This window comes from Lemur catta, chromosome 6, assembly GCF_020740605.2.
Source record: "Lemur catta isolate mLemCat1 chromosome 6, mLemCat1.pri, whole genome shotgun sequence".
NCBI classification, from domain to species: Eukaryota; Metazoa; Chordata; class Mammalia; order Primates; family Lemuridae; genus Lemur; species Lemur catta.
Genome location: NC_059133.1, coordinates 65,336,954 through 65,361,665, shown reverse-complemented (window position 1 = coordinate 65,361,665; position 24,712 = coordinate 65,336,954). Strand labels below are relative to the sequence as shown.

Here is a 24,712-nt window from a genome sequence, read left to right as displayed (position 1 = left end):
GCTGTGAAGCAAGCAGGGAAGGCTCACATGGGTGCTCTGCTGGTGGCCTGTAAGCATGGCTGAGACCCAAATTATGAACATATGGGTAAGTAATTTAACCAAGGACATGCATTTTGGGAGAAATGATCAAGAGAGGATCTAGATTTATTAACATCTAAATTTGAAATTCACATAAATGGCAGTGAGTTCATTATTTTTATTAAAATGAACCATGTAAAGATAATGATCAATTATTTCTTTAACCACACACAACTGAAGAACCATATGGAACCACCACTGGAGCAGGTGAAAGCACGACCAGATTAACCACACCTGGAAAATCAGGTACGTGGGAAGGGAAGTATTTGGCCCAGATTGTAGCTCAAATTAAGGTTTTGTCATAAATCTAATAATAGTAATGAGTATTGTAAGTAAGAAAATCAGAGAATCAGATCCACATTATCTAGTTTTTAGGACCTTATATTTTGTTCTGTGTTTTGGTACTAGAATGGAAGAATAGCAAATTGTCTTTCCAATGCTAATTCTATCAAGAGATAAATTTTAAATGAAGAAGTTTAAAACAAAATAGGAAAAAAATTGAGCACTTATTGGGTAGCCAGGCACTGCTCTACGTTATGTGACATGTAATTAATTTGTACAGCAACCAGTGAGATAAGTACTACTTTTGCCCACATTTTCAAATGAGGAAGTCAGGGAGAAGTTTAGTTAGCAGGTGCACATGAGGAGTTAGGAAATCTGCCCCCCGATCCTATTCCTTACCCACTACATTGTCTTTTCTCCTTTGGCAGTGGTTGGAAACTAGGGCAGCAAGTAAATATATTCCCTGGAAGGGAAATCCCAACGAAGCCTCAGATACACCAAATTCAACCACTCAAAGAAAATCAGATGAATGTAAAGCCTACCATACCAGAATTATGTGGTAGCACACAGTTTGAAATTTGAAATTTTCTATAATAACAGCAGTGTCCCAATTTTATTAAATTAAATCAAACTTTATCATTTTATTAAACTTAGGTCATTTAATTATTTTTCTTATTTGCCATCTGTGTGCCAGGTACTGTGACAGGTATGTGGGTTGAAAGGTGAACAAGTCTGACAAGGTCCCCACTCTCAGAACATCCTGTCTAGTTGAGGGATTTAGCCGGTCAAAAGAAAAAATGCCTCAGTGATATAATTCCAGTTATGTTAAGTGCTAAGAATAAGATGAGGGTGTCAGGAAAGTGACATTCCACCTGGTGTCCCAAAGAATGGAGAGGCACTAGTTGGAGAGAGAGTAAGGCAGGGAGGGAGATGGGGAGAGAGCTCTAGGGGGAAGTGACAGGATCTGGAGAGTTTAAAGTCGAAGGAGGCCAGGATGCCCAGTGCCCAACTGGGAGGCTGGAGAGTGGTAGAAAACAAGCCTAGAGAAGTAGGAAGGTACCTGATCACCCAGAACCTTGAAACACAAGTGAAGGATTTTAGATTTGTTTTTAAGAGCTAAGTGAGGCTACCAAAAGGTGTGAGACAGAAGAGTGACATGATCCATTTCACATTTTTAAGAGACCAGTAAGACTTCAGTGTTTGGAAGGATTGTATAAGGTGAGATCAGAAGCAAAGAGATTTGTTAGGAAGCTGTTGCTGAGTCAAGTTAAGAGGCAGTGGTTTAGAATAAACTATGGTGGCAGATGGAAAGAAATGGAAAGATTCAAAACACATTTTGGGAGGAACCATCAACGGGATTTGGCAATAGTTTGGATGAGGATTTGGTGACAGGTCATTTTCAAGCTGACAAGTTCAGTTTTTTGGATGGTGGTACTACCACTTAGTGAAATAGGGAATGTTAAAAGCAGCAGTTTGTGGTAGGACATTACAGGTTCAGGCATGAATACGTTGAATTTGAGATGTCAGGGAGAAGTCCAAATGAAAATAACTCATTCTGTTATTAAGATTCTTTTTCATTTGTTTTAAATTCAGCTACAACTAGAGTACCTTCTGCAATTTCCACAAGAGCCAGAGGTAAAAGCACAGCTTTCACATCGGGTACTGGGACTATAGCAACTGGACTCAAAGCAGTTATGTTGATTAATATCTGGATAGTGATCCAGTAAAATAAGAACACTGCTCCTGACTTTCCACTTTTTAATTTTAGGTTCCACGGGAGCCATACCTGGCTCAACAATTGCACCAGGAAGTACCACTACAGGTAAGTAAGCAGGGGGATGCCAGATGTATTTTTGACTTTTTTTCATGCTCATTGGCTAAATAAAAATAGGAAAATAATAATAATGCCAGTTAAATAATTGCAATGTGCTTAAATACATTATCTCACTTAATTATTTAAATAAGTATTAATAAGTATTGTTATCTCATTTTGCTCATGAGTAACTTAGGCAAACACATTACCTAACTGGTCTAGGTCCTATAGCAAATCAAATAGTGGAAACAATACTTTCATCCATTGTTTACTGACTCCAAAGACTGTGCTTTTCAGTGTGATGTCTTCTTCCTCTAAAGCAAGATATGTGATGATCTTTGATGACTCATCTAGAAAGCTTGTTTTTACAATAACAAAGGTTAAATATTCTCTGTTTCTAATTACAAAAACTACAGCAGCAGGTAATAAGAAGTTTAAATTTTTATATAATGACAAACTGTGGCATACATTATTCTGAAACAATAAGATTTGGAGCATTTTATTTGATAAGACTATAATACCATTGTTTTATAAGTCAAAATTATATAACTATTCTTCTTTTTATGGTTATTCCTGACTGACAAAATTCACAGATATTTATAGGGCAATTTCTTTTTCCTAACACTAAATAAATGGACTAAATTATGTTTAAGGCTGCAGTGCATTATTATTTAAGCTTCTGGACTAGTAATATACTTGGTATCATAGTACTTGAGAAAGACATCATTTCTCAATCTTCAGGTATCTAACAGAACCTAGGCTTTAGTGACTAAATTGTTCACTATTAGTTTAAGGAATTGATTGCTTACACTCTTATTTTTCTGGTAAATATTCATGCTACATTTATTCTAACTACTGTTATAAAGTCTCCTTATGTAAATTTATTTTACAAACTGGTCACTAGAAAATAATTAATTCAATAATTTAATTCAAGCTAAATTAATTATTCTTTATTCACTATATTAATATTATATAAAGTAAATGAATTGGCATGATTCATCGTATATATTGAAAACCATAATTATATTATAAATTAACAACAGGGCTACACAAAGTGACTATTGGGGCATAGTATGTATTTTATGATTTTTGGCATTCTCTAAGTTCAAGACTTAATCTTTAATTAAATGGAACCAAACAAGAAATACATGTGTATAAATATTTTACTTGGAAAAAAGGCAATGATTTGTTTTCAGTTTGAGAATTTGTAACTCATAGATGATTACTTAGCAGAGCACTTTACAATATTTCTCCTAAGAGTTCTCTCATTTTGATTTGAATTTCTAAGAAAAGCTTCTGTGGGAGTAATATACTGCTATTCTTTAACAAAAATCTTATATATCATGCATTTGAAACACTGAAGCAAATTTTAAAAATAAAATTCAAGTATACTATTTAATCAAAGCACTTACTATTTTATTTATTACATCCAGTTAAGAGAATTCCATCACAACTCTTTGAAGGTAAACTGAAATTAAAATGACATGAAAATATGTTTCTGCACAATGTGGTTTGAAATAGAATTTGTCTTTTCCATTTGTACACTGAAAAATATTAAGGGACTATGCCATTCTGCTCAAATTATAATCTGATATATAAAATAATCATTATAATTGGAAATAAATAAGAAATTTATATTTATAAACATTTGTGTTTTTATTTTTTTTTTATTTTTTTATTTTTTATTTTTTTTATTTCAGCTCTTCATGGGGGTACAAAAGCTCAGGTTATATACATTGTGTTTTTAAATTTTAGTGTCACAGAAACAGACTAAAGCAGCAGGTGAGAAAATGTGATTATAAATGTGCATTTGAAAAAAAAGTAAAAAAAAATTTTAAAAAAGAAAAAATATAAAAAGTCAAGAGAAAGCACAGCCCCCCCAAAAAGAAAAAAAAGATATTACATTAACTGGAATAGAAAACATGGCAGCAGAGGTCTTAATTTATCAGATTAATAAAACATGAACTTCAGATTAGATTTTGATAGCATAGGGATTTTGCTTTCTCTATTCTTATGCCTTCTTAAATTGTAATAAATGTGTATTGAATCCTTTATGTAATAGTTAAATTCTACACTGGTTGTATACAAGTGTACAAACTCAAACAAACACTGCTGGTGGGACTGCAAACTAGTGCAACCCCTGTGGAAAGCATTATGGAGATACCTTATACAGATCCAAGTAGACCTACCATTCGATCCAGCAATCCCATTATTGGGCATCTACCTAAACCAACAAAAGTCATTCTATGACAAAGACACCTGCACCCGAATGTTTATAGCAGCACAATTCACAATTGCAAAGATGGGAAATGACCCAAATGCCCATCAATTCATGAATGGATTAGTAAATTGTGGTATATGTATACCATGGAGTATTACTCAGCTATAAGAAATAACGGTGATATAGAATCCCTTTTGTTCTTCTGGAGAGAGTTGGAACCCATTCTATTAAGTGAAGTATCCCAAGAATGGAAAAACAAGCACCACATGTACTCACCAACAAATTGGTTTCCCTGATCATCACCTAAGTACACATTTGGGAGTAACACCAGTTGGGTATCGGACTGAGGTGGGGGGTGGGGGGAGGGAATGGGGGTATAACTACATGATGAGTGCAATGCGCATGGTCCAGGGAATGGACATGCTTGAAGTTTTGACTCGGGGGTTTGGGCGTGACATGAGCAATATATATAACCTGAACTTTTGTATCCCCATAATAAGCTGAAATAAAAAAAATAACTCCCCAAATATCCCCCTTCTTAAAAAAGAAATAGTACCATATTTCTTAGCATATTGGTCTTACTTGTTACTCACTATTTCTATGAAAGTCATTTAGCTTTTATTGCATCTTGGTGTCTCTTTTTAAACTTAAGAACAGTTTTTAAAGATAAGCAAAAGAAGGTAATTCTTTAGAACATCTCACTTTTTCTTATTTCCCCTTCTGATTCTTTTAGCATTTACATTAGCATATAAGCTCCCTGAAAACAGGCATTTTTGTCTTATTTTTCACTGATATAAAACCTCTTTATGGCCCTTATCTGATGAGCTGTTTGATTGCATTACTAATCCCCTGACCCCCTAGATTCTGCCTTTGTTGCAAGGGGACCATGCTTTATGCAGCATTAATGTACCATTCAGGGAGCTTTGCATATGACAAACAATACATCTGAATCATGTTTGGGTTTCATCCAATATCTCATTTGAATAATGTAGGCATTATTTTCCCCCAACTTGCAGATGAGGAATCCAAGGTTCAGAAATGTTAACCTGTTTAAAACAGACAAATCTGTTTAATTCCAGACTGTGTTACATTTCCTAGGCTGAATGAGTTAACACATTCATACCCACACTAACCTTTAGTCTGAACTATTGTAGGCAAGTGTCCTCCCTTCCTGTTTTCTCTATTCTCAGATGCATTCTATACAAAGTAGTGGTCAGTGGTCCTCTGTAGACTTATCTCTGTTCATGTTATTTCTGTCTTCAGTACACTTTAGCAGCCATTGCCTGCCATTCAAATAATTTCTAAATTCTTTCGTCTAATATTTGAGTCCTTTGGCATTCCAATCTACTTTCCAAACTTACTTCTCAGCACCCCTCCTCACATACCAGTTTAGCCTCACCAAATTACCTGTCAGCACTGTTACAAAGTTCCTTTCCAAAGTCTTACAAACTAGTCACTAGGAAGTTATTTTCTCACTTAATTCAAACTAAATTATTTTTTCACCCAATCTATGTTTATGCAACATATGTTGCTGTGTTTCTCTAAACCTTGGCTCTCCCTGTGTCTTCTGCCTGCCGTGCCCCTTCCTGGATTTCAAACAGACAAGTCCTACCAATGATAAAGACCCAGATCTGTCTCTTCCAGGAAGGCTTTCTTGATCCCACTAACCAGAAGTAATGCCCAATAGTGTCCCACTGTCCCAGGTACTCAGCATGTGTAAACCATCTTTTGTCCCAGAGAGCTAAGGCACAATGCGAGTAAACTGGGTAAATATGAGAGAAAATTACCTTTCATCTTAGGGAATGACAGGACTGGATGTCTCAGTTGGAGAACATTGCCACTCTTTGCTTTGAGAATGGATTAATCCAAGGGGAGAAACTCACAGAGTTATGGATCTGCCAGGTCCCAGAAAAGGCTACTTGTTATAGCCAAGGAACAACCATATGGGATCTAGATGCAGGTCTTTCCATTCAGAATGAGTCACCGTGGTGACCTGGCCTCTCTGTGTTTCAGATACCACTGGGGCTGCCACTAGCACAACTCCTACCCCTACAAGTTCCAACACTTGTCTTGTAACAAGACAAGTGGAATTTTCCCATGGGGACTTCTTTTAAGGAGATATTTCCTCAGGTTTTGTTTCTAGGCAAGATTATCACTATAATAATCCATGATTCTTGATGTTTTTCCAGTCATGCCTTTCTTCTTTTCCTCTGTCTCAGCTTCCCTCGGAGGAAGTGAAGTCACTGCAGCTGGGACGGCCCCAGCTGAACCTGCAAAGCCATAGCACTTTTTGATCATCTCCCAATAGACAGTGTTCCCTGAAATGCAGCCCCACTGTTTTAGTCCCCCATGTTAAACATTTTTTAAAATGAAAACCAGCTACTATTCTATAGATAACAAATGACAAGATTTAGTAGCCTGAGACTTACTTCTGCCTCCATTCAGTGCTCCAGGGAGTCAAGTCACTGCCCAGTAAGATACGTAAGTTTCTTGGCATTGAACCTCAAAGAAAGATACTAAAGGGTCTAGAATTTTGTCAGGAAATTTGCTATGGGAAAGAGATGCTACATAGGAAACATGCAGATTAATTCTTGACATTAGGAAGCTCCCTCTTGGTGAGCTAAGAGATACAGAGTTTTTAATAGGCAAGTCCCAAGTCATGGCATGTTGACCACCCCTTCTTTCTTATTTCAGGAGCTTCTGGTGGTGGCTCAGGCAAAATCACAGGTAAGTTGCTGCACACCAGGAAATCCTAAAGGGGGCCTCGTAGGTAATCCATAGCTCCAGCATGTTCTTACTTCACTGCTTTCATTCTTTTCCCTCTCAGAGGCCACAACTGCTACAGGGACTAGCAGAGCAGGACTGTCAGGAGGTGAGTGTTGTTCATCCCGAGACTTTGGGTTCCTTTGGTTCATTATTTGGGATTACAGCAAAGAACAGAAGAATATGAAGGGTGAGGAAACATTTCCTCTGGGGACACAACACACAAGGCCAAGCCAAATCATTAATCCCCCTGGAATTATCTGTATTCGGGCCCCTCAGCCAAGTGTTCCTGAGTCCTGGCTCCCAGAGATAGTTCTCTGAAGACAGGGATGAGAGTGTCACTGCTTTGAAGTTTAAAAAATTTCTTTTCACAGGCACCACCATTATCTCTCCTGAAGTCAGCAGCAGTTCAGGAGTGACCAACACAGGTAATATGACATAAATAAAATGTAAGCTGGCTCTTACTTCCATATGAGTGTTTTGCGCATGTTGTGTTTATGTGAACATGTATGCTTTAAGGATTTCATTTAAAGAAAACCCACAAAAATATCCCAGGGATATTTAGAAAGAACTTTATCTTCCATTTTCCTCCCTCTGTAGTCATTCCTGGCACACCAGGGAGACATATAACAAGAAGTGAAACAGGCATGAAATGAGCCCCTATCCCTCTGCAATGTTAGGTGTTCATTTACAAGGCACCCATGAATAAATGGGCCAAGGAGATGATGTGAGAGGACGCTCATGATTTATCATTTGGAACATTAAGTCCTCAGGAAAGGTCGTACATTGGTGTAAGGCCATTCACTACCAGCTTCCATGAAGAATTGAGACATTACCAAGTTTACTTCTTCTTGTTTTAGGTATCACTGGAGTAGGCTCTGAGACATCCATTCAAACAGAAATTTCCTACACAGGTAGAATTGAAAGGAAACTGTCTCTAAGAGGAAATGATAATTTTTTTTGTAGGGGCGTTCTGATAAAATAACACAAAATACCCCTTCCCAGTGTCCCAACAGTCCAGAACTTAAGGTTGATTGTCTCTTCCCCCAGAGGCCACAACTCCCACAGAAGGTGTTGGCACCACTGGAGTTGGATTTAGACTAGGTGAGAACCAGCAACTCACGTCTATGTTGTTATCACTAATTATGGTTCTCACAGAAGAGGGTATAGAGAGGAAGTTTCTGGAGAGTATTTTGTATTTACTAATAATGCATTTTTGGTCAACTAATTATTTTTCAGTTTAGAAATTTTTCCTGAAAAGCTGCTAATTACTGAGTGCAGAATCATACCTATAACCACTGAAGATACAAAACTTATAGTAATTGTTTCAAGTAATTTCTGCTGTGAAATTACAAACATCACAAGCTTTTGAAAGGAGAGGGGTGATAAAACTTCCTGAGAAATAGAAAGAAGCCGTGAGAACCCAGGAAACATACCTGCCCTACATAAATGTTTTCTTATTACAAATGAAGAGCTAAATGTTTTCACATTGTCTAGAATTCTCAGCACATTCATATGTTTCTCTGTGACCAATCCACAGCAGGTACCACTCTGGCATCAGAGAACCAAGTCACAGAGAGGAAAACAGGTGGGCATGGTAGAAACCCACCCCATCTCCCTGGCAGAGATAGCCGGGAAGATTATCTCAGGTTGAGAACATTGTCACTCTAATTGCCTTGGCAATAAAATGGTTAATGAGAAACTACAGAGGGCTTGTTACCAGCGAGGAACCAGGGAAGAACCAGTGAGGTATAAGATGGGCTTAGAGTCTATCTAGAGATAGGTTTTGGGGGAAGAAAGGTTGAACATCACCATGATCCCAGTCCTATTTGTGTTTCAGGCACCACGGGGGCAGCTCCTGGCACAACTGTTGCTGCTGGCAGGTCCAGTACAGGTGAGTCCTCAGGTTGGCTGGGAAGACTTCAAGGGTCCTCCCACAATTAGATATCTCCTCTGGTGTTATTCTTTACAAGAATAATATCCCATTTTTTCATAGCTCTTAAATATTTTCCAAATATCTCTCTCCCCATTTTCTCTCTCTCAGAGGCTACAACTTCCATTGCAGGAAGTGAAACAAGAAGTGGAATAGCCACAGGTGAGCATTGCTGGATGAGTGCATTCACCCGCTACTAATACCCAGTAAAGATTGTGCCTTGAAATGTATCCATGACACTCTTGTCTCCCATATTAGAGAAAATTTTACCATTGTTCATTGACGAAAGTTCAGAAACTCAAATTTTATTCTTATTTCCTGCGCTTTGAACAGACTGTCCTCCCACCCGGCAAGGCAATCTTGCAGACATTAGACTGATGGTTAAATAGACATCTAGAGAGAAAGCTCCTGTCTCCCTGTTCCTAAACTCTAGAGAAAGTAAGGCCCAATAAGTAAAAATACCTTTGGTAAATGTACTGTTGGAAGGATATTATAGCAGGAGTATACAGATCACCTTTTGGGATTAAAAGCCCAGTTTACTAAAAAATGAAGTAGATAGATTTTGTCCATTTGTTTGCTTTTTATCCTTTACCCACTTCATGATGATGAGGCATTGACCCAGGACTACCCATCCCCTTTTTAATAGACACCACTGGGGCATTCTCTGGAAAGACTCTGGGACTTGGGAATGACAGGACGGGTAAGTCCAAAAGCACACAGGGAACGCTGCACAGTGGCTGCATAGGAGATAAGTCCCTAAGCTAACATAACCCTGTACTCCCCACATTCCAGACTCGTCCTTGCTTTCTTTTTTCTCAGAAGCCACCAGTTCCACAAGAGTCGGTGGGACCACCCCATCAGAAGCACCAGGAGCTGAGCTTTGCCAGCTTGAGGCTTTGGGATTCTAATCCTTTCCCTGTTTTTTTCTTTTTGTTTGTTTGTCTTGTGCTGTAGTGAACAAATAAATGAGAATGAGGGCCAAGGAAACAGGGTCACTTCCAGTCTGGAAGGACAACATGTGTGTCTGCCCAACTTGGGTAGTTCTGCCTAAAAATTTCAGACACTGGTTATCTATGTGAGGCTTTCTCTATGTCCTGTGTCAGCTCTCTCAACACCTGTCTGAGGACCACAGCCCTGCAGTATCCTTCCCAGGACACCCAGTTCACTCAGCTCTGCTCATCACGACTCTCCAAAGTACTGCCCTCTTAACAACCACCTAACGTGTTTAGAAATTTGCTGAGAAGGCATAGTGAGTGTCTTCTGACTCACAGAAGACTGTCAGGCACAGAGGAAATGCTTATAAAATGCAAAATGAGTGACAGCAGTGTTCTTATGTAGACTTCCACTCTGTTTACTTCAACAGCGACCACCACGGTTTCACCTGGACTCAGCAAAAGTTTACGGGGTCCCAAGGCAGGTGGGATGGGCAACTTAAAATCACCAGGGGAGCAATAAATATTCGACATGTGTGTATCATAAATACTTGATTATGACACTGTCACCGTTACAAAAGTGAGAATATTTAAAAAGATCAAGATGGTTTTTATTGTCCTGGGACACCAGGGAGCCAAGTCACTAGACATGAAATAGGTAAAGTGAAATTAAACTCCTTCCCTTTTTAAAAAGACTACAGTGGAAGGAGTATAAAGTAGCAAAACCTTAGTCAATAAGTTGGCAAAAAAAAAAAAAAAAAAAATCATGGTTCATTTTCTTCTGAAACCTAAGTTCTCAGCAGTGATCTCCAGTGGTTCAGGACCCTATCGCTGCTTCCAGTATTGTTTGCTCTATTAGCTCCTTTACTTTTCTCATTTAGGTACTTCTGGAACATTCTCTGGGACAACCACTACATCTGGAGTTTCCAATACAGGTAGTTGAGCAAGAAGAGACTCCTTATCTTGAATGCATGATAATGTCACAGAGCTGCAATAATAAAATAGCACCTCAGTATTGTGTGCTGGTCTCTCAACATCCCCAGACCTCATGATTCCTCTCTCCCCTCAGAGGCCACAGATTCCACAGAAGGCAGGGGCAGTACTGGAAGTGAGTCCAGAACAGGTGAGGATGAGCAGCCAATGACTTGGTTGTTGCCACAAATAATGATTCTCATTGTGAGGCCTTGTTTGTAAGTGGGTTTCCCTGCAGAATATTTTTCATAGGGACGGTGCATCTAAGGCCAAATGTATTTTCCTTTAGATCTAATACTACAAATTTACCATTAGCCTCTTGTGAAATGGGATGTCTCTTGTATCCTGAGGAATTTCTCCTGTAAGGTTATATACAAACATATCCAGAATATAAGTAGGAATTAAAGACAGCTTTGAACCTGAGAAGTAGAGATAATGCAAATGAGCCTGAGACACATACCCACATAGAAGTTTTCATGTCCCAAAACAATACAAATACTTAGTATTTCTTTGATGGCTACATATAGCAGCAAGCTTAATTTTTCATCTTGTATCTCTGGCAGGAAAAAAACAGGTGAGTAGGGGTGAAAACCACCTGTCTCCCTCTGAGGGAAAGCCAGGAAGATTGCCTATGTGGAGGAATTGATCATACTCTTTGCTTTGTTCACAAAATGGTTAATAAGAAAACAAGCAGATCCCATTATTAGGGAAGGGCAAGGGAAAAGCTATTTAGATACGGTGAAAATAGGCTTACATCCTTTCTAGAGGCAGGTCTTCAGGAAAGGGAAAAATGAGACACCATGGTGAGCTAAGTCCTCTTTGTGTTTCAGTCACCACTGGGGCAGCTTCTGGCACAAGTGTTGCCCTCGGCAGTTCCAAAACAGGTGAGTCCACAGGTTGGCTGGGAAGACTTCAGGGCTGTTTCAATAATTAGATGTCTTTTCTGGTTTTATTCTATGAGTAATATCATATTCTTCTCATGGCCCTTGAATATTTTCCAAAACTGTCTTCCCTGTTTTTCTCAGAGGCCACAACTTCCCTGGGAGGAAGGGGAACAACAAGAGGAGGAATAGCCTCAGGTGAGCACTGCTGGGTCATCATATTCACTTTCTAATAATACCCGATAAAGGTGGTGGCTTGGTATGTATTCATGTCATTCTTGTCTCCTGTTTTAAACATTGTTAGGCAAAGCAGTATCATTCATTGACTAAAGTTGGGTAACTCAATTTCATTCTTATTCTCTGTGCTTCGAGCAGACTCTCCTCCCACCCCACAAGGCAATCACACACCATTTGTCTGACACTTATATAGATGATCTATAGAGAGAGCTCCTGTCTTCCTGTTCTTGAACTCTAGAGAAAAGGAGCCCCAATAAGTAAAAATAATTTTCGGAATAGACCATTGGAGAGATTCTATGTGAGGAGTATACAGATTACCTTTTGGGATTAAAACCCTAGTTTATTTGACCTTGAATAAATATATAGATTTTGTCCATTTATTTGCTTATTACCCTTTGCCCATGTCATGATGATGAGATATGTATTAACCATGGCTACCCCTCACTTTCATGCTAGCTACCTCTGGGGCAGGTTCTGGAAAGACTCAGGAACCTGGGACGTACAGCACAGGTAAGACCAAAGCATGCTGGGAATTCCACACAACCACTCCTCAGGTGATAGGTTCCTTAGGTAACATGACCCCGTATTTCCTCACATCCCAGACTCATCCTTGCTCTTTTTTCTCTCAGAGGCCACAAGTTCCACAGGAGGCGACGGGACCACTCTATCAGAAGCCCCAGGAGGTGAGTTTTGCCAGCTGAGGCTTCAGAGTTCTCATCCCTTCCCAGTTTTGCTGTGCTGAAGTGAACAAATAAATGAGTATGAAGGACAAGAAAAGGGGATTACTTCTAGTCTGGAAGGACAACGTGTATGTCTGCCCAACTTGCATAGCTCTGCCCAAAAATTTCAGACACTGTTTATCTACGTGAGGCTTTTGTCCACATCCTGCGTGACAATGTCAGGTCTCTAGACACCTCTCTTAGGCCCAAGCCCCACAGCATCCACCCAGGACCCCTGATGCTCCCAACAGATTCTCCAAAGTACCATAATCTCCCAACAACTATCTAAAATATTTATAACATTTTTTTTATTTTCTGTGTTCCCTCTCCCACAAATGCGTGAGGTAGAGAACTTTGTCCACTATCTCTTTTTTTTTTCCATGTGCTGAAAGAAGGCTATTTGTCCATTATCTTAATGACAGAAGAATGTCAGGCACAGAGGGGGTGCTTACAAATCATAAGATGAGTGACAGGTATATTCTTATGTAGAGTGTCACTCTGTTTATTTCAACAGTTATCACCAAGTTTTTACCTGGTTTCAGTAGTAGTTCAAGAGTCTGAAGCCAGGTAAGATGGGCTACGTAAAATCAGCAGAGGCGGCTTATAGATGTGACATGTGTACATTGTAAACAGCTGTTGATAATATTACCATTTACACAAATGGGAACATTTAAAATGATCAAGACTTGTTCTCCTATCCTGGAATACTAGGGAGTGAACTTCCTGGATATGAAATAGATAAAGTGAAATTAAGCTTCCTTCCTTTTTTAATTGGCTGCAGTAGAAGGACTAGTCAGTAGCATAACCTTTGTCAAGAAGTTGGAAAAAAAATGGTTCATGGTTGATTTTCTTCTGAAACTAAGTTCTCAACAGTGGTCTCCAGTGGTTCAGGACCACATCACTGTTTTCAGTATTGTTTGCTCTATTAACTCCTTTACTTTTCTTATTTAGGTACTTCTGGTACATTCTCTGGGACAACCACTATATCTGGAGTTTCTAAAGCAGGTATTTGAATAAGAAGGAACTCCTTATCTTGGATGTATGATAATTTTATGGAGTGTCTGTGATAAAATAGCACCTCAGTATTTATTACTAGCATTTCGGCATCCCCAGACCTCACGATTCCTCTCTTCCTCAGAGGCCACAGGTTCCACAGAAGGCAGGGCCGGTACCAGGAGTGAATCCCGAACAGGTGAGGATGAGCAGCCCATGATTTGGTTGTTGCTGTGAATAATGACTCTCATTACCAGGCCTTGTTTGTGAGTGAGTTGCCCTCGAGAATAATGTGCATTTATTTAGGGACAGTGCATCTAAGGCATATGTTTTCCTTTCTTTTTAAAATCTTATCAGTAGCCTCTTGTGAAATGGGATGTCTTTTGTGTTTGTCTGAGAAATGTCTCCTGGAAGGTTACATACAAACTTGTCCAGGGTACTATTAGGAGCTAAAAACAGTTTTGAACCAGGGAAGTATAGACAATCTATATGACCTTGGAAACATGCCTTCATAAAGGTTTCATGTCCCCAAAGCAATATAAATGTTTAGTATTTTCTTGATGTCTAAAAATGCCAGTAAGCTTAATTTTTTGTCCTTTGTCTCTGGCAGGAAAAACAGGCCTGTCTCCCTCTCAGGGAAAACAAGGAATATTGCCTGGATGGACTAATGTTTCTCTCTTTGCTCTGAAAACAAAATGGTTAATAAGAATAAATACAGGTCCCATCATTAGGAAATAGCCAGAGAAAGCTATTTAAATATAGTGAGAATAGGCTCAGATTCTTTCCAGAGACAGGTCTTTAGGAAAGGGAAAAATGGAACACCCTGGTGGTCTCAGTCCTCCTTGTGTTTCAGCCACCACTGGGGAGGCTCCTGGCACAAGTGTTGCCCCTGGCAGTTCCAAAACAGGTGAGTCCGCAGGTGGCTTGGGAAGACTTCAGGGGACCTGTGATAATTAGATGTCTCCTGTGGTCCTCTATACATGACTACTATCAGATTTTGTTCATAGCCCTTGAGTATCTTCCAAACATGTCTTTCCTAATTTTCTCTCCCAGAGGCTACAACTTCCCTAGGAGGAAGGGGAACAAGAGGTGGAATAGCCTCAGGTGAGTGATGCTGGTCATCAAATTCACTTTCTAATAATACTCAGTAAAGGTGGTGCCTTGAAATGCATGCATGCCACTGTTTTCTCCCATATTACAGGAAAATTGTACTATTGTTCATTGACGAACATTCAGAAACGCAAATTTCATTTTTTTCCTTCTGTACTTTGAGCAGACAACCCTCCCACCCTGCAAAGCAATCGCATAGCTGTTTGGCAGTTACATAGATGGTCTAGACAGGTAGCTCCTGCGTCTCTTTTCCTGAACTCCAGAAAAACAGAGGCCTAAGAAGTAAAAATATACCTTTGATATTTTTACTGTTGGAGGGATATTATGGGAGGGGTATACAGAATACCTTTGGGATTAAAAGCCCAGTTTACTGAAATAAGAATGAATAGACATTTTTTTCATTTATTTTCTTGTTACCCTTTTCCCACTTCATGATGACCATGTGTTGACCCATGACTACCCTCCCTTTCTCAATAGCTACCTCTGGACCAGTCTCTGGAAAGACTCTGGAGCCTGAGAATGACAACACAGGTAAGTTCAAAGCACACAGGGAATGTCACAAAAGGCTCCTCAGGTGACAGATCCCTAAGATTAACATAACCTTGTACTTCCCCACATTCCAGACTAATCCTGGCTTTCTTTTCTCTCAGAGGCCACAAGTTCCACAGGAGGGGGCAGGACCACTGGATCAAGAGCTCCAGGAGGTGAGCTTTGTCAGCTTGAGGCTCTGGGATTCTCTTCCTTTCTCAGTTTTCTGTTTGTTTGTTTGTTTTTTAAAGCTGTAATAAACAAATAAATGAAAATTAGGGCTAAGGAAAGATTTAGTCCCATTCTAGAAAGACATGTGTGCCTGCCCAACCTGGGTCATTATGCTAAAGAATTTCAGACCTGGTTGTCGACATCACACATTTCTTCACGTCCTGTGTGACAGTGTCAGTTCTCTGGACACCCGTGTGAGGCTCACAACCCTGCAGCAACCTCCCAAGAATCCCCGATTCTCTCAGCTCTGCTCAACATGATTCTCCAAAGTTCTATCACCTCTTAACTATCTAACATATTTATGCTAGTTCTTATTTATTTTGTGTTCCCTCTCCCACAAATACAAATTTCACCAGGCAGAAAACTTTGTTCTTTTCATTGACAGAAGAATGTTAAGCACAGAGGAAATGCTTCAAAGTCCAAGATGAGTGACAGCGATGTTCTTATGTAGAGTGTCACTCTATTTACTTCAGTAACTACCACCATGGTTTCACTTGGTGTCAGCATCAATTTGTGGGGCCCCAAGCCAGCTGGGATGGGCTGCCTGTAATCACCAGTGGAAGCTATAGATACCTGATGTGTGTATTGTGAACACTTGATTATGACACCATGGCTAGCTACACAAATGAGATCAGTTAAAAAGATCTAGACATTTTCTTCTGTCCTGGAACACCAGGGAACCAACTATTGGACATGAAATAGGTAAACTGAATTTAAGTTTCCTTCTCTTTCCTAATAGGCTACAGTTGAAGCAATAGATAGTAGAAAAATCTTAGTTGGCCAAAAGAAATAAATTTCATGGTTCATTTTATCTGGAAACAGAAGTTCTCAGGAAAGGAGTTTCCACGGTTCAGGCTGATATTACTCTTTCCAATATTGCTTATCCCATTAACTCCTTTGCTTTTCTCATTTTAGGTACTCCTGGTGAATTCTCTGGAACAACCATTATATCTGGAGTTTCCAACACAGGTAGTTAAATAAGACAGAGCTCCTCATCCTGAGTGTACAATAACTTTGTAGAGCTGCAATGGTGAAAAAGCACCTGACTGCTTTTTTCCAGTATCTCAAATTCCCCAGACTGAGCTCATGATTCCTTCTTCCCTCAGAGGACACTGATTTCACAGAAGGCAGGAACAGTACTGGAAGCGAATCCAGAACAGATGAGGATGAGCAGCCTATGATTTGGCTGTTGCCATGAATAGCAACTCGCATTACATGGCCTTTTTCAAAGTAGGGTTTCCTGCAGAATAATGTACTTTTTTGGCGGGAGGGGATAGTGCATCTAAGACCAAATATATTTTCCTTTAGATCTAATATTTTCCTAAACCTTGATCAATAGCCTCTTGTGAAGTGGGATGTCTCTTGTATATGTTCTGAGAAATTTCTCCTGGAAGTTTACAGAGAAACATGTCCAGGGTAGTAGTAGGACCTAAAAACAATTTTGACCCTGGGAAGTATAGGCGATCCATGTGACCTTGCAAACACACCTCTGTAGAAGTTTTCATGTCCCCAAAGCAATACTAATTTTCAGTATTTTCTTTGTGACTATTTATCTCAGTAAACTTAATTTTTTGTCTTCTACTCCCTGGCAGTACAACAGGTAAGTATGGGAGAAAACCATCTATGTTCCCTTCATGGGATTCCAGGACTATTGCATGAAGTTAAAGATTGGGCCCTCTGATTACTTTTGTAACTAACAGGAAATGAGAAAATGGATAGAGCACATCACCATGGAGGAGCCCGGGAAAGAGCTATGTAGATAGTATGAAGATAGGTTTGGGTTCTTTCTAGAGCAGGTCTTCAGGAAGAAACATGAGCACCATATTAACCACCATCGTCTTTGTCCATCAGCCACCAGTAGGGCAGCTCCTGGCACAACTGTTGCCCCTGGCAGTTCCAATACAGGTGAGTCCGCAGATTGGCAGGGAACATTTTAGGGGTCCTTGAATAATTAGATGTCTTTTCTGTTACTCTTCTTTCTGGGAGTAGTGTCATATTCTTTTCATGGCCTTTGAATATTTTCCAAATATGACTTGGCTCTTTTTCCTTTCTCAGAGGCCACAACTTCCTTCAGAGGAAGTGGAACAGTCACAGGTGAGCACTGCTGGGTCATTGCATTCACTTGTAATGATTCCCAATAAAGGTTGTTTTGAGATGTAGTATTGACTCATGACTACCCTGTCCATTCTTAATAGGTAGTTCTGGGCTAGTCTCTGGAAAGACACTGGAACCTGGGAATGACAATACAGGTAAGTTTGAAGCACACTGGGAATGGCACTCAAGGCTCTTCAGGTGACAGATCCCTAAGGTAACATAATCCTGTGTTTCCCCATATTCCAGACTCATCCTTGCTTTTTCTTTCAGAGGCCACAAGTTCCACCAAAGGCAGGGACAGTACAGGGAGTCAGTCCAGTACAGGTGAGGATGAGCAGCCCATGATTTGGTTGTTGCTGCAAATAATGACTGTCTTTAGAAGGCCTTGTTTGTTCGTTGTCCTTGAGAATAAGGTGCATTTATTTAGGGACAGTGCATGTAAGCCCATATATTTTTTCCTTAAAAATGTACCAATAGACTGTTGTTAAATGGGATTTCTTTTTATTTGTTCTGAAAAATTTCTCCTGGAAGGTTATATACAAAAATTTCCAGGGTATCTATAGGACTTAAAAATAATTTTGATCCAGGGAAGTATAGACAATCTATATGAGCTTGGAAACTTACCTTGATAGAGGTTTTCACGTCCCCAAAGCAATACAAATGTTTAGTATTTTCTTGATACCTAAAAATGCCAGTAAGCTTAATTTTTCATCTTGTGTCTCTGGCAGAAAACACAGGCCTGTCTCCCTCTGAGGGAATACCAGGAATATTGCCGAGATAGACTAATGTCCCTCTCTTTGCTCTGAAAACAAAATGGCTAATAAGAATGTACACAGGTCCCATCATTAGGAAATAGCCAGGGAAAAGCTATTTAGATATAGTGAGAATAGGTCAGATTCTTTCTAGAGGCAGGTCTTTAGGAAAGGGAAAAATGGAACACCCTGGTGGTCTCAGTCCTCTTTGTGTTTCAGCCACCACTGGGGAGGCTCCTGGCACAAGTGTTGCCCCTGGCAGTTCCAAAACAGGTGAGTCCACAGGTGGTCTGGGAAGACTTCAGGGGTCCTGTGATAATTAGATGTCTCCTGTGGTCTTACTCTATTTTTGTTCATAGCCCTTGAATATCTTTCAAATATATTTTTCCTAATTTTCTCTCCCAGAGGCTACAACCGCCCTCATAGGACATGGAAGCACAAGAGGTGGAATAGCCACAGGTGAGCATTGCTTGGTCATTGCATTCACTTTCTAAAAATACTCAATAAAGGTGGTGCATTGAAATGTATGCATGTCACTGTTTTCTCCCATATTAGAGAAAATTTTACTATCATTCATTGACAAACGTTCACAGACTCATTTTTATTTCCTGTGCTTTGAGCAGATTTTCTTCCCCACCACAAAAGCAAGTGTGCAGCTGTTTGGCAGTTATATAGATGTCTAGACAGATAGCTGCTGTCTCCCTGTTCCTGAACTCTAGAGAAAAGGAGGCCTAAGAAATAAAAGTTTATGTTTGGTAGATTTACTATTGCAAGGATACTATGGGCGGGGTATACAGATTACCTTTTGTCATTAAAAGCCCAGTTTACTGAAATAAGAATGAATATACATTTTTTTCCATTTATTTTCTTGTTACCCTTTTCCCACTTCATGATGACCATGTATTGACCATTATCCCTCCCTTTCTTAATAGCTACCTCTGGGTCAGTCTCTGGAAAGACTCTAGAGCCTGGGAATGACAACACAGGTAAGTTCAAAACACACAGGGCTCCTCAGGTGACAGATCCCTAAGATAACATAACCCTTTACTTCCCCATATTCCAGACTAATCCTGGCTTTCTTTTCTCTCAGAGGCCACAAGTTCCGCAGGAGGGGGCAGGACCACTGGATCAAAAGGAGGTGAGGTTTGTCAGCTTGAGGCTTAGGGATTCTCTTCCTTTCCGAGGTTTTTTTTTTTTTTTTTTTTTTTGTTTGGTTTTAATGCTGTAATAAGCAAATAAATGAGAACTAGGGCCAAGGAAAGAGATTAGTTCCAGTCTAGAAGATAACATGTGTGCCTGCCCAACCTGGGTCATTATGCTAAAGAATTTCAGACCTGGTTGTCTACATCAGGCAATTCTCCATTTCCTGTTGACAGTGTCAGTTTTTTGGACACCTGTCTGAGGCCCACAACCTTGCAGCAGCCTCCTGAGAATCCCTGATTCTCTCAGCTCTGCTCATCATGATTCTCCAAAGTTCTATCACCTCTTAACAACTATCTAACATATTTATACTACATCTTGTTTATTTTGTGTTCCCTCTCCCACAAATGCAAATGCCACCAGGCAGAAAACTTTGTTCTTCTCACTGACAGAAGAATGTCAGGCACAGGGGAAATGCTTCAAAGTCTAAGATGAGTGACAGCAATGTTCTTGTATAGAGTGTCACTCTATTTACTTCAGTAACTACCACCATGGTTTCACTTGGTGTCATCATCAATTTGTGGAGTTCCAAGCCAGCTGGGATGGGCTACCTAAAATCACCAGTGGAAGCTATAGGTATCAGACGTGTGTATTGTGAACACTTGATTATAATACTATGACCAGTTACACCAATGAGATCAGTTAAAAAGATCTAGACATTTTCCTCTTTCCTAGAATATCCAGAAATTAATTTACTGGACATGAAATAGGTGAAGTGAAATTAATATTTTTTTCCTCTTTTCGAATAGGCTACAGTAGAATGAATAATCAGTAGCAAAGCCTTAGTAAGTTGGAAAAAAAAATTCATGGTTCATTTTATCTGGAAACAGAAGTTCTCAGGAAAGGTGTTCCGTGGTTCAGGATCACACTACTGTTCCAGTATTGTTTGTCCTATTAACTCCTTCACTTTTCTCATTTTAGGTACTCCTCGTAAATTCTCTGGAACAACCATTATATCTGGAGTTTCCAACACAGGTAGTTAAACAAGACAGAGCTCCTCATCCTGAGTACACAATAACTTTGTAGAGCTGCAATGATGAAAAAGCACCTGACTACTTTTTACCAGTATCTCAGATTCCCCAGACCTCATGATTCCTCTCTTCCCTCAGAGGCCACAAGTTCCACAGAAGGCAGGGACAGTACTGGGAGTGAATCCAGAACAGGTGAGGATGAGCAGCCATGATTTGGCTGTTGCCATGAGTAGCAACTTGCATTACATGGCCTTCTTTCAAAGTGGGGTTTCCTGCAGAATAATGTACTTTTTTTTTTTTTTGGAGGGGGGTGGATAGTGCATCTAAGGCCAAATATATTCTCCTTTAGACCTAATATTTTCCTAAAAGTTAATCAATAGCCTCTTGTCACATAGGATGTCTCTTGTATTCTGAGAAATTTCTCCTGGAAGGTTACATAGAAACATGCCCAGGTTAATAGTAGGAGCTAAAAATAATTTTGATCCTGGGAAGTATAGACAATCTATATGACCTTGGAAACATGCCTCCATAGAGATTTTTATGTCCCCAAAGCAATATAAGTGTTCAATATTTTCTTGATGTCTAAATATCTGTTTTTTGTCTTCCACTCCCTGGCAGTACGACAGGTAAGTATGGGAGAAAACCACCTATGTCCCTGTCATGGGATGCCAGGAGTATTCCATCAATTTAAGGAATTGGGCCTTCTGATTGTTTTTGTAATTAATGTAAAATGAAAGAGTACATGGAGCGCATCATCTTGGAAGAGCCAGGGAAAGAGCTATTTAGATAGAATGAAGATAGTCTTAGGGTTTTTCTAGAAGCAGGTCTTCCGGAAAGAAATGTGACCTCTGTAGTAACCACTGTTCTCTTTGTCTTTCAGCCACCAGTGGGGCAGAGCCTGGCACAACTGTTGCTCCTGGAAGTTTCAATACAGGTGAGTCTGCAAGTTGCCAGGAACCTTTTATGAGTCCTTGAATATTAGATGTCTTCTCTGTGCTATTCTTTCCAGGAGTAGTGTCATGTTCTTTTCATGGCTTTTGAATATTTTCCAAACATGACTTGGCTGTTTTTCTCAGGGGCCACAACTTCCCTTAGAGGAAGTGGAACAGTCACAGGTGAGCACTGCTGGGTCATTGCATTCATTTGATTAATAATACCTAATAAAGGTATTGGGTTGAAATGTAACCATGCCAGTCTTGTCTCATGTATTATACATTGTTATTTAAATTATTATAATCCTTTGTTGACTAGCGTTAAGAAACTCAAAATTTCATTCTTATTTTCTGTGCTTTGAGCTGACTCTTCTCCCACCCCAGAAGGCAACTATACACCATTTGACTGACAGTTAGATGATCTATAGAGAGAGCTCCTGTCTCCCTGTTCCTGAATGCTAGAGAAAAGGAGGCTCAGTAAATAAATAGAAAAAGAGTTGGTAAATTTACTGTTGGTAGAATATTATAGAAGGAGTATACAAATTACCTTTTGGGATCAACAGCTCAGTTTACTGAAATATCAAATAAATATACATTTTTCCCCATTTATTTTCTTCTTACCCATTTCCCACTTTATGATGATGAGGTATTGATTTATGACTTACCCATTCTTTCTTAATAGCTGCCTCTGGGCTAGTCTCTGGAAAGACTCTGGAACCTGGGAATGACAACACAGGTAAGTTGAAAGCACACAGGGAATGCCACACAAGGCTCCTCAGGTGAAAGATCCCTAAGGTAACATGACCCTGTGCTTCCCCACATTCCAGACTCATCCTGGCTTTCTTTTCTCTCAGAGGCCACAAGTTCCTCAGGATTGGGCGGGACCACCCCATCAGTAGCTTCAGGAGGTGAGTTTTGTCAGCTTGAGGCTTCAGAGTTTTCATCCTTCCCCTCTCCCCACTTTTTTTTCCTGCTGAGGTGAACAAATAAATGAGAATAAGTGCCAAGGAAATGGGGTTACTTCTTGTCTGGACAGACATGTGTGCCTGCCCAAACTGGGTAGTTCTGCCTAAGAATTTCAGACACTGGTTATCTACGTGAGGCTTCCCTCCATGTCCTGTGTGACAGTGTCAGTTCTCTGGACACCTGTCTGAGGACTACAGCCCTGCAGCAGCCTTCCCAGGACTCCCCAATTCTCTCCACTCTGCTCTCATAATTCTCCAAAGTCTTATCCCTTGCTATCATCTGGCTAACTTATTTATTAAACTTTTTATTTTTTGTGTTCCCTTTCCCCCAAATGTAAATCACGAGGCAGAGAAGTTTGTTCTTCTCTGTGAAAGAAGAATGTCAGATAGAGAAAATGCTTACAAGTATGAGTGACAGTGATATTCTCACTGTCACTTTGAGTGTCACTTTGTTTAATTTAATTGGCTACCACTACAATTTCACTCGGTGTCAGCAGCAATTCTCAGCGTCCCAAGAAAGGTAGGATGAACTACTTAACATTACCAGGGAACATGTATCTCGTATAATGCTATTCTTAAATACCTGATTATTACAATAATGAGAACATGGGAATATATCAAGACTTTTCTCCTCTGTATATGGCAGGGAGCCACATCACTGGATGTGAAATTAGTAAAGTGAAATTAAGCCTCCTTTTTTTAAATAGGCTATAGTGGAAGAAATAGTCACTATCAATAAGTTGGCAAAATAATCATCCGTAGTTCATTTTTTTCTGAAACTGAGGTTCTCAAGAATGATGATCCAGTGGTTCACAACCACATTGCAGATTCCAGTTCCTGTTTACCCTCTTAGCTCCTTCACTTTCTCATTCTAGGTACTTCTGGTGAATTCTTTGGGACAACCACTGCACCTGGAGTTTCCAGCACAGGTAGCTGAATAAGAAGGGAATCTTCATTGTGAATGCCTGATAAGTTTGTAGACCTGAAATGAGAAAATCGCACCTTGATATTTTTTAGCAATATATCAAATACCCCAGAGCTCTTTTTTTCTCCTCTTCTTTTCAGAGACCACAACTCTTGGAGAAGGCAGGGGCAGTACTGGCACTGAATCCAGAACAGGTGAGGAGGAGCAGCCCGTGACTTGGGTGTCACCAGGAATAATGACTCTTAAGATGACTTGTTTGAGAAGTAGGCTTTCCTGCAGAACATTAAGCATTAACATAAGGACAGTCTACCTAAAACCAAGTCTCCAAGTCTATTTTCTTTAGATTTAATATTTTTCCTATAAATCTACTAATATGCACTTGTCAAATGGGATGGCTACTGTGAGATGGGTGTAAATGGGATATACTTGTTCTGAGAAGTTTCCCCGTAACATTACATACAAACATTTCCATGATGACAGCTAAAAACAGTTCTGATCCTGGGAAGTAGAGATAAAGGCACCTCAGAAACATGCCTACTTAGAAGTTTCCTTGCCTAAAGGCATTAGAAATGATTAGCATTAGGTAAATGGGTACAAAATTACAATTAGATAGGAAGAATTACTTCTGGTGGTCTATGGCAGAGTAGGGTGCCCAAAGTAAACAATCCTTTAGTGTATATTTACAAATACCTGGAAGAGAGGATTCTGAATGTTCTCATCACAAAGCAATGATAAATGAGGTGATGAATATGCTAATTATACAACATATACGTATAGCCAAACCTCACACTGTATCCTATAAATATGTAAAATAATTATGTGTAAATTAAAAACAAAAAATTATCAGGAAACAATTTTTTTTTCTTCCCCCTTGACAGCGAAATGGGAGCATGGGAGATTACCACCAATCTCCCTGTCATGGAGTGCCAGGCGTAACACTCCAAGTTTGGCCCCTTGATTCCTCTGCTTATTCATTAATTAATGGGAAAACACATTGTCAGAGTGGGAGCTAGAGAAAGGGTATTTGATATAGTAACAGTAAATAGATCGCTTTTGGAGGTAGGCCTTCAGGAGACAAACAGGGGTCAGTATGATGATTCCAGTCCCTTTTGTGTTTCAGCCACCACTGGGGTAGCCCCTGGCACAACTGTTGCTCCTGGCAGTTCTAACACAGGTGAGT

General features: G+C 39.7%; 1 protein-coding gene across 1 annotated transcript in view; it reads left to right on the top strand.

Annotated features, from left to right (window-relative positions):
- The window catches only part of MUC19 (mucin 19, oligomeric), a 146,959-nt gene that overhangs the window by 89,815 nt on the left and 32,432 nt on the right, over positions 1-24,712 (top strand). Inside the window, 33 exon segments of the mRNA XM_045555171.1 lie at positions 1,954-2,019; positions 2,129-2,182; positions 7,089-7,121; positions 7,222-7,266; positions 7,532-7,585; positions 8,018-8,071; positions 8,998-9,051; positions 10,454-10,507; positions 10,904-10,957; positions 11,825-11,878; positions 12,569-12,622; positions 12,742-12,795; positions 13,783-13,836; positions 13,928-14,023; positions 14,878-14,928; positions 15,412-15,465; positions 16,609-16,662; positions 16,800-16,848; positions 17,540-17,598; positions 17,889-17,942; positions 18,058-18,111; positions 18,759-18,812; positions 18,945-18,998; positions 19,472-19,525; positions 19,630-19,677; positions 20,661-20,714; positions 20,849-20,902; positions 21,591-21,644; positions 22,325-22,378; positions 22,470-22,550; positions 23,483-23,536; positions 23,673-23,795; positions 24,596-24,706. Of these exon segments, the coding sequence (XP_045411127.1) occupies positions 1,954-2,019; positions 2,129-2,182; positions 7,089-7,121; positions 7,222-7,266; positions 7,532-7,585; positions 8,018-8,071; positions 8,998-9,051; positions 10,454-10,507; positions 10,904-10,957; positions 11,825-11,878; positions 12,569-12,622; positions 12,742-12,795; positions 13,783-13,836; positions 13,928-14,023; positions 14,878-14,928; positions 15,412-15,465; positions 16,609-16,662; positions 16,800-16,848; positions 17,540-17,598; positions 17,889-17,942; positions 18,058-18,111; positions 18,759-18,812; positions 18,945-18,998; positions 19,472-19,525; positions 19,630-19,677; positions 20,661-20,714; positions 20,849-20,902; positions 21,591-21,644; positions 22,325-22,378; positions 22,470-22,550; positions 23,483-23,536; positions 23,673-23,795; positions 24,596-24,706 (1,950 nt within the window).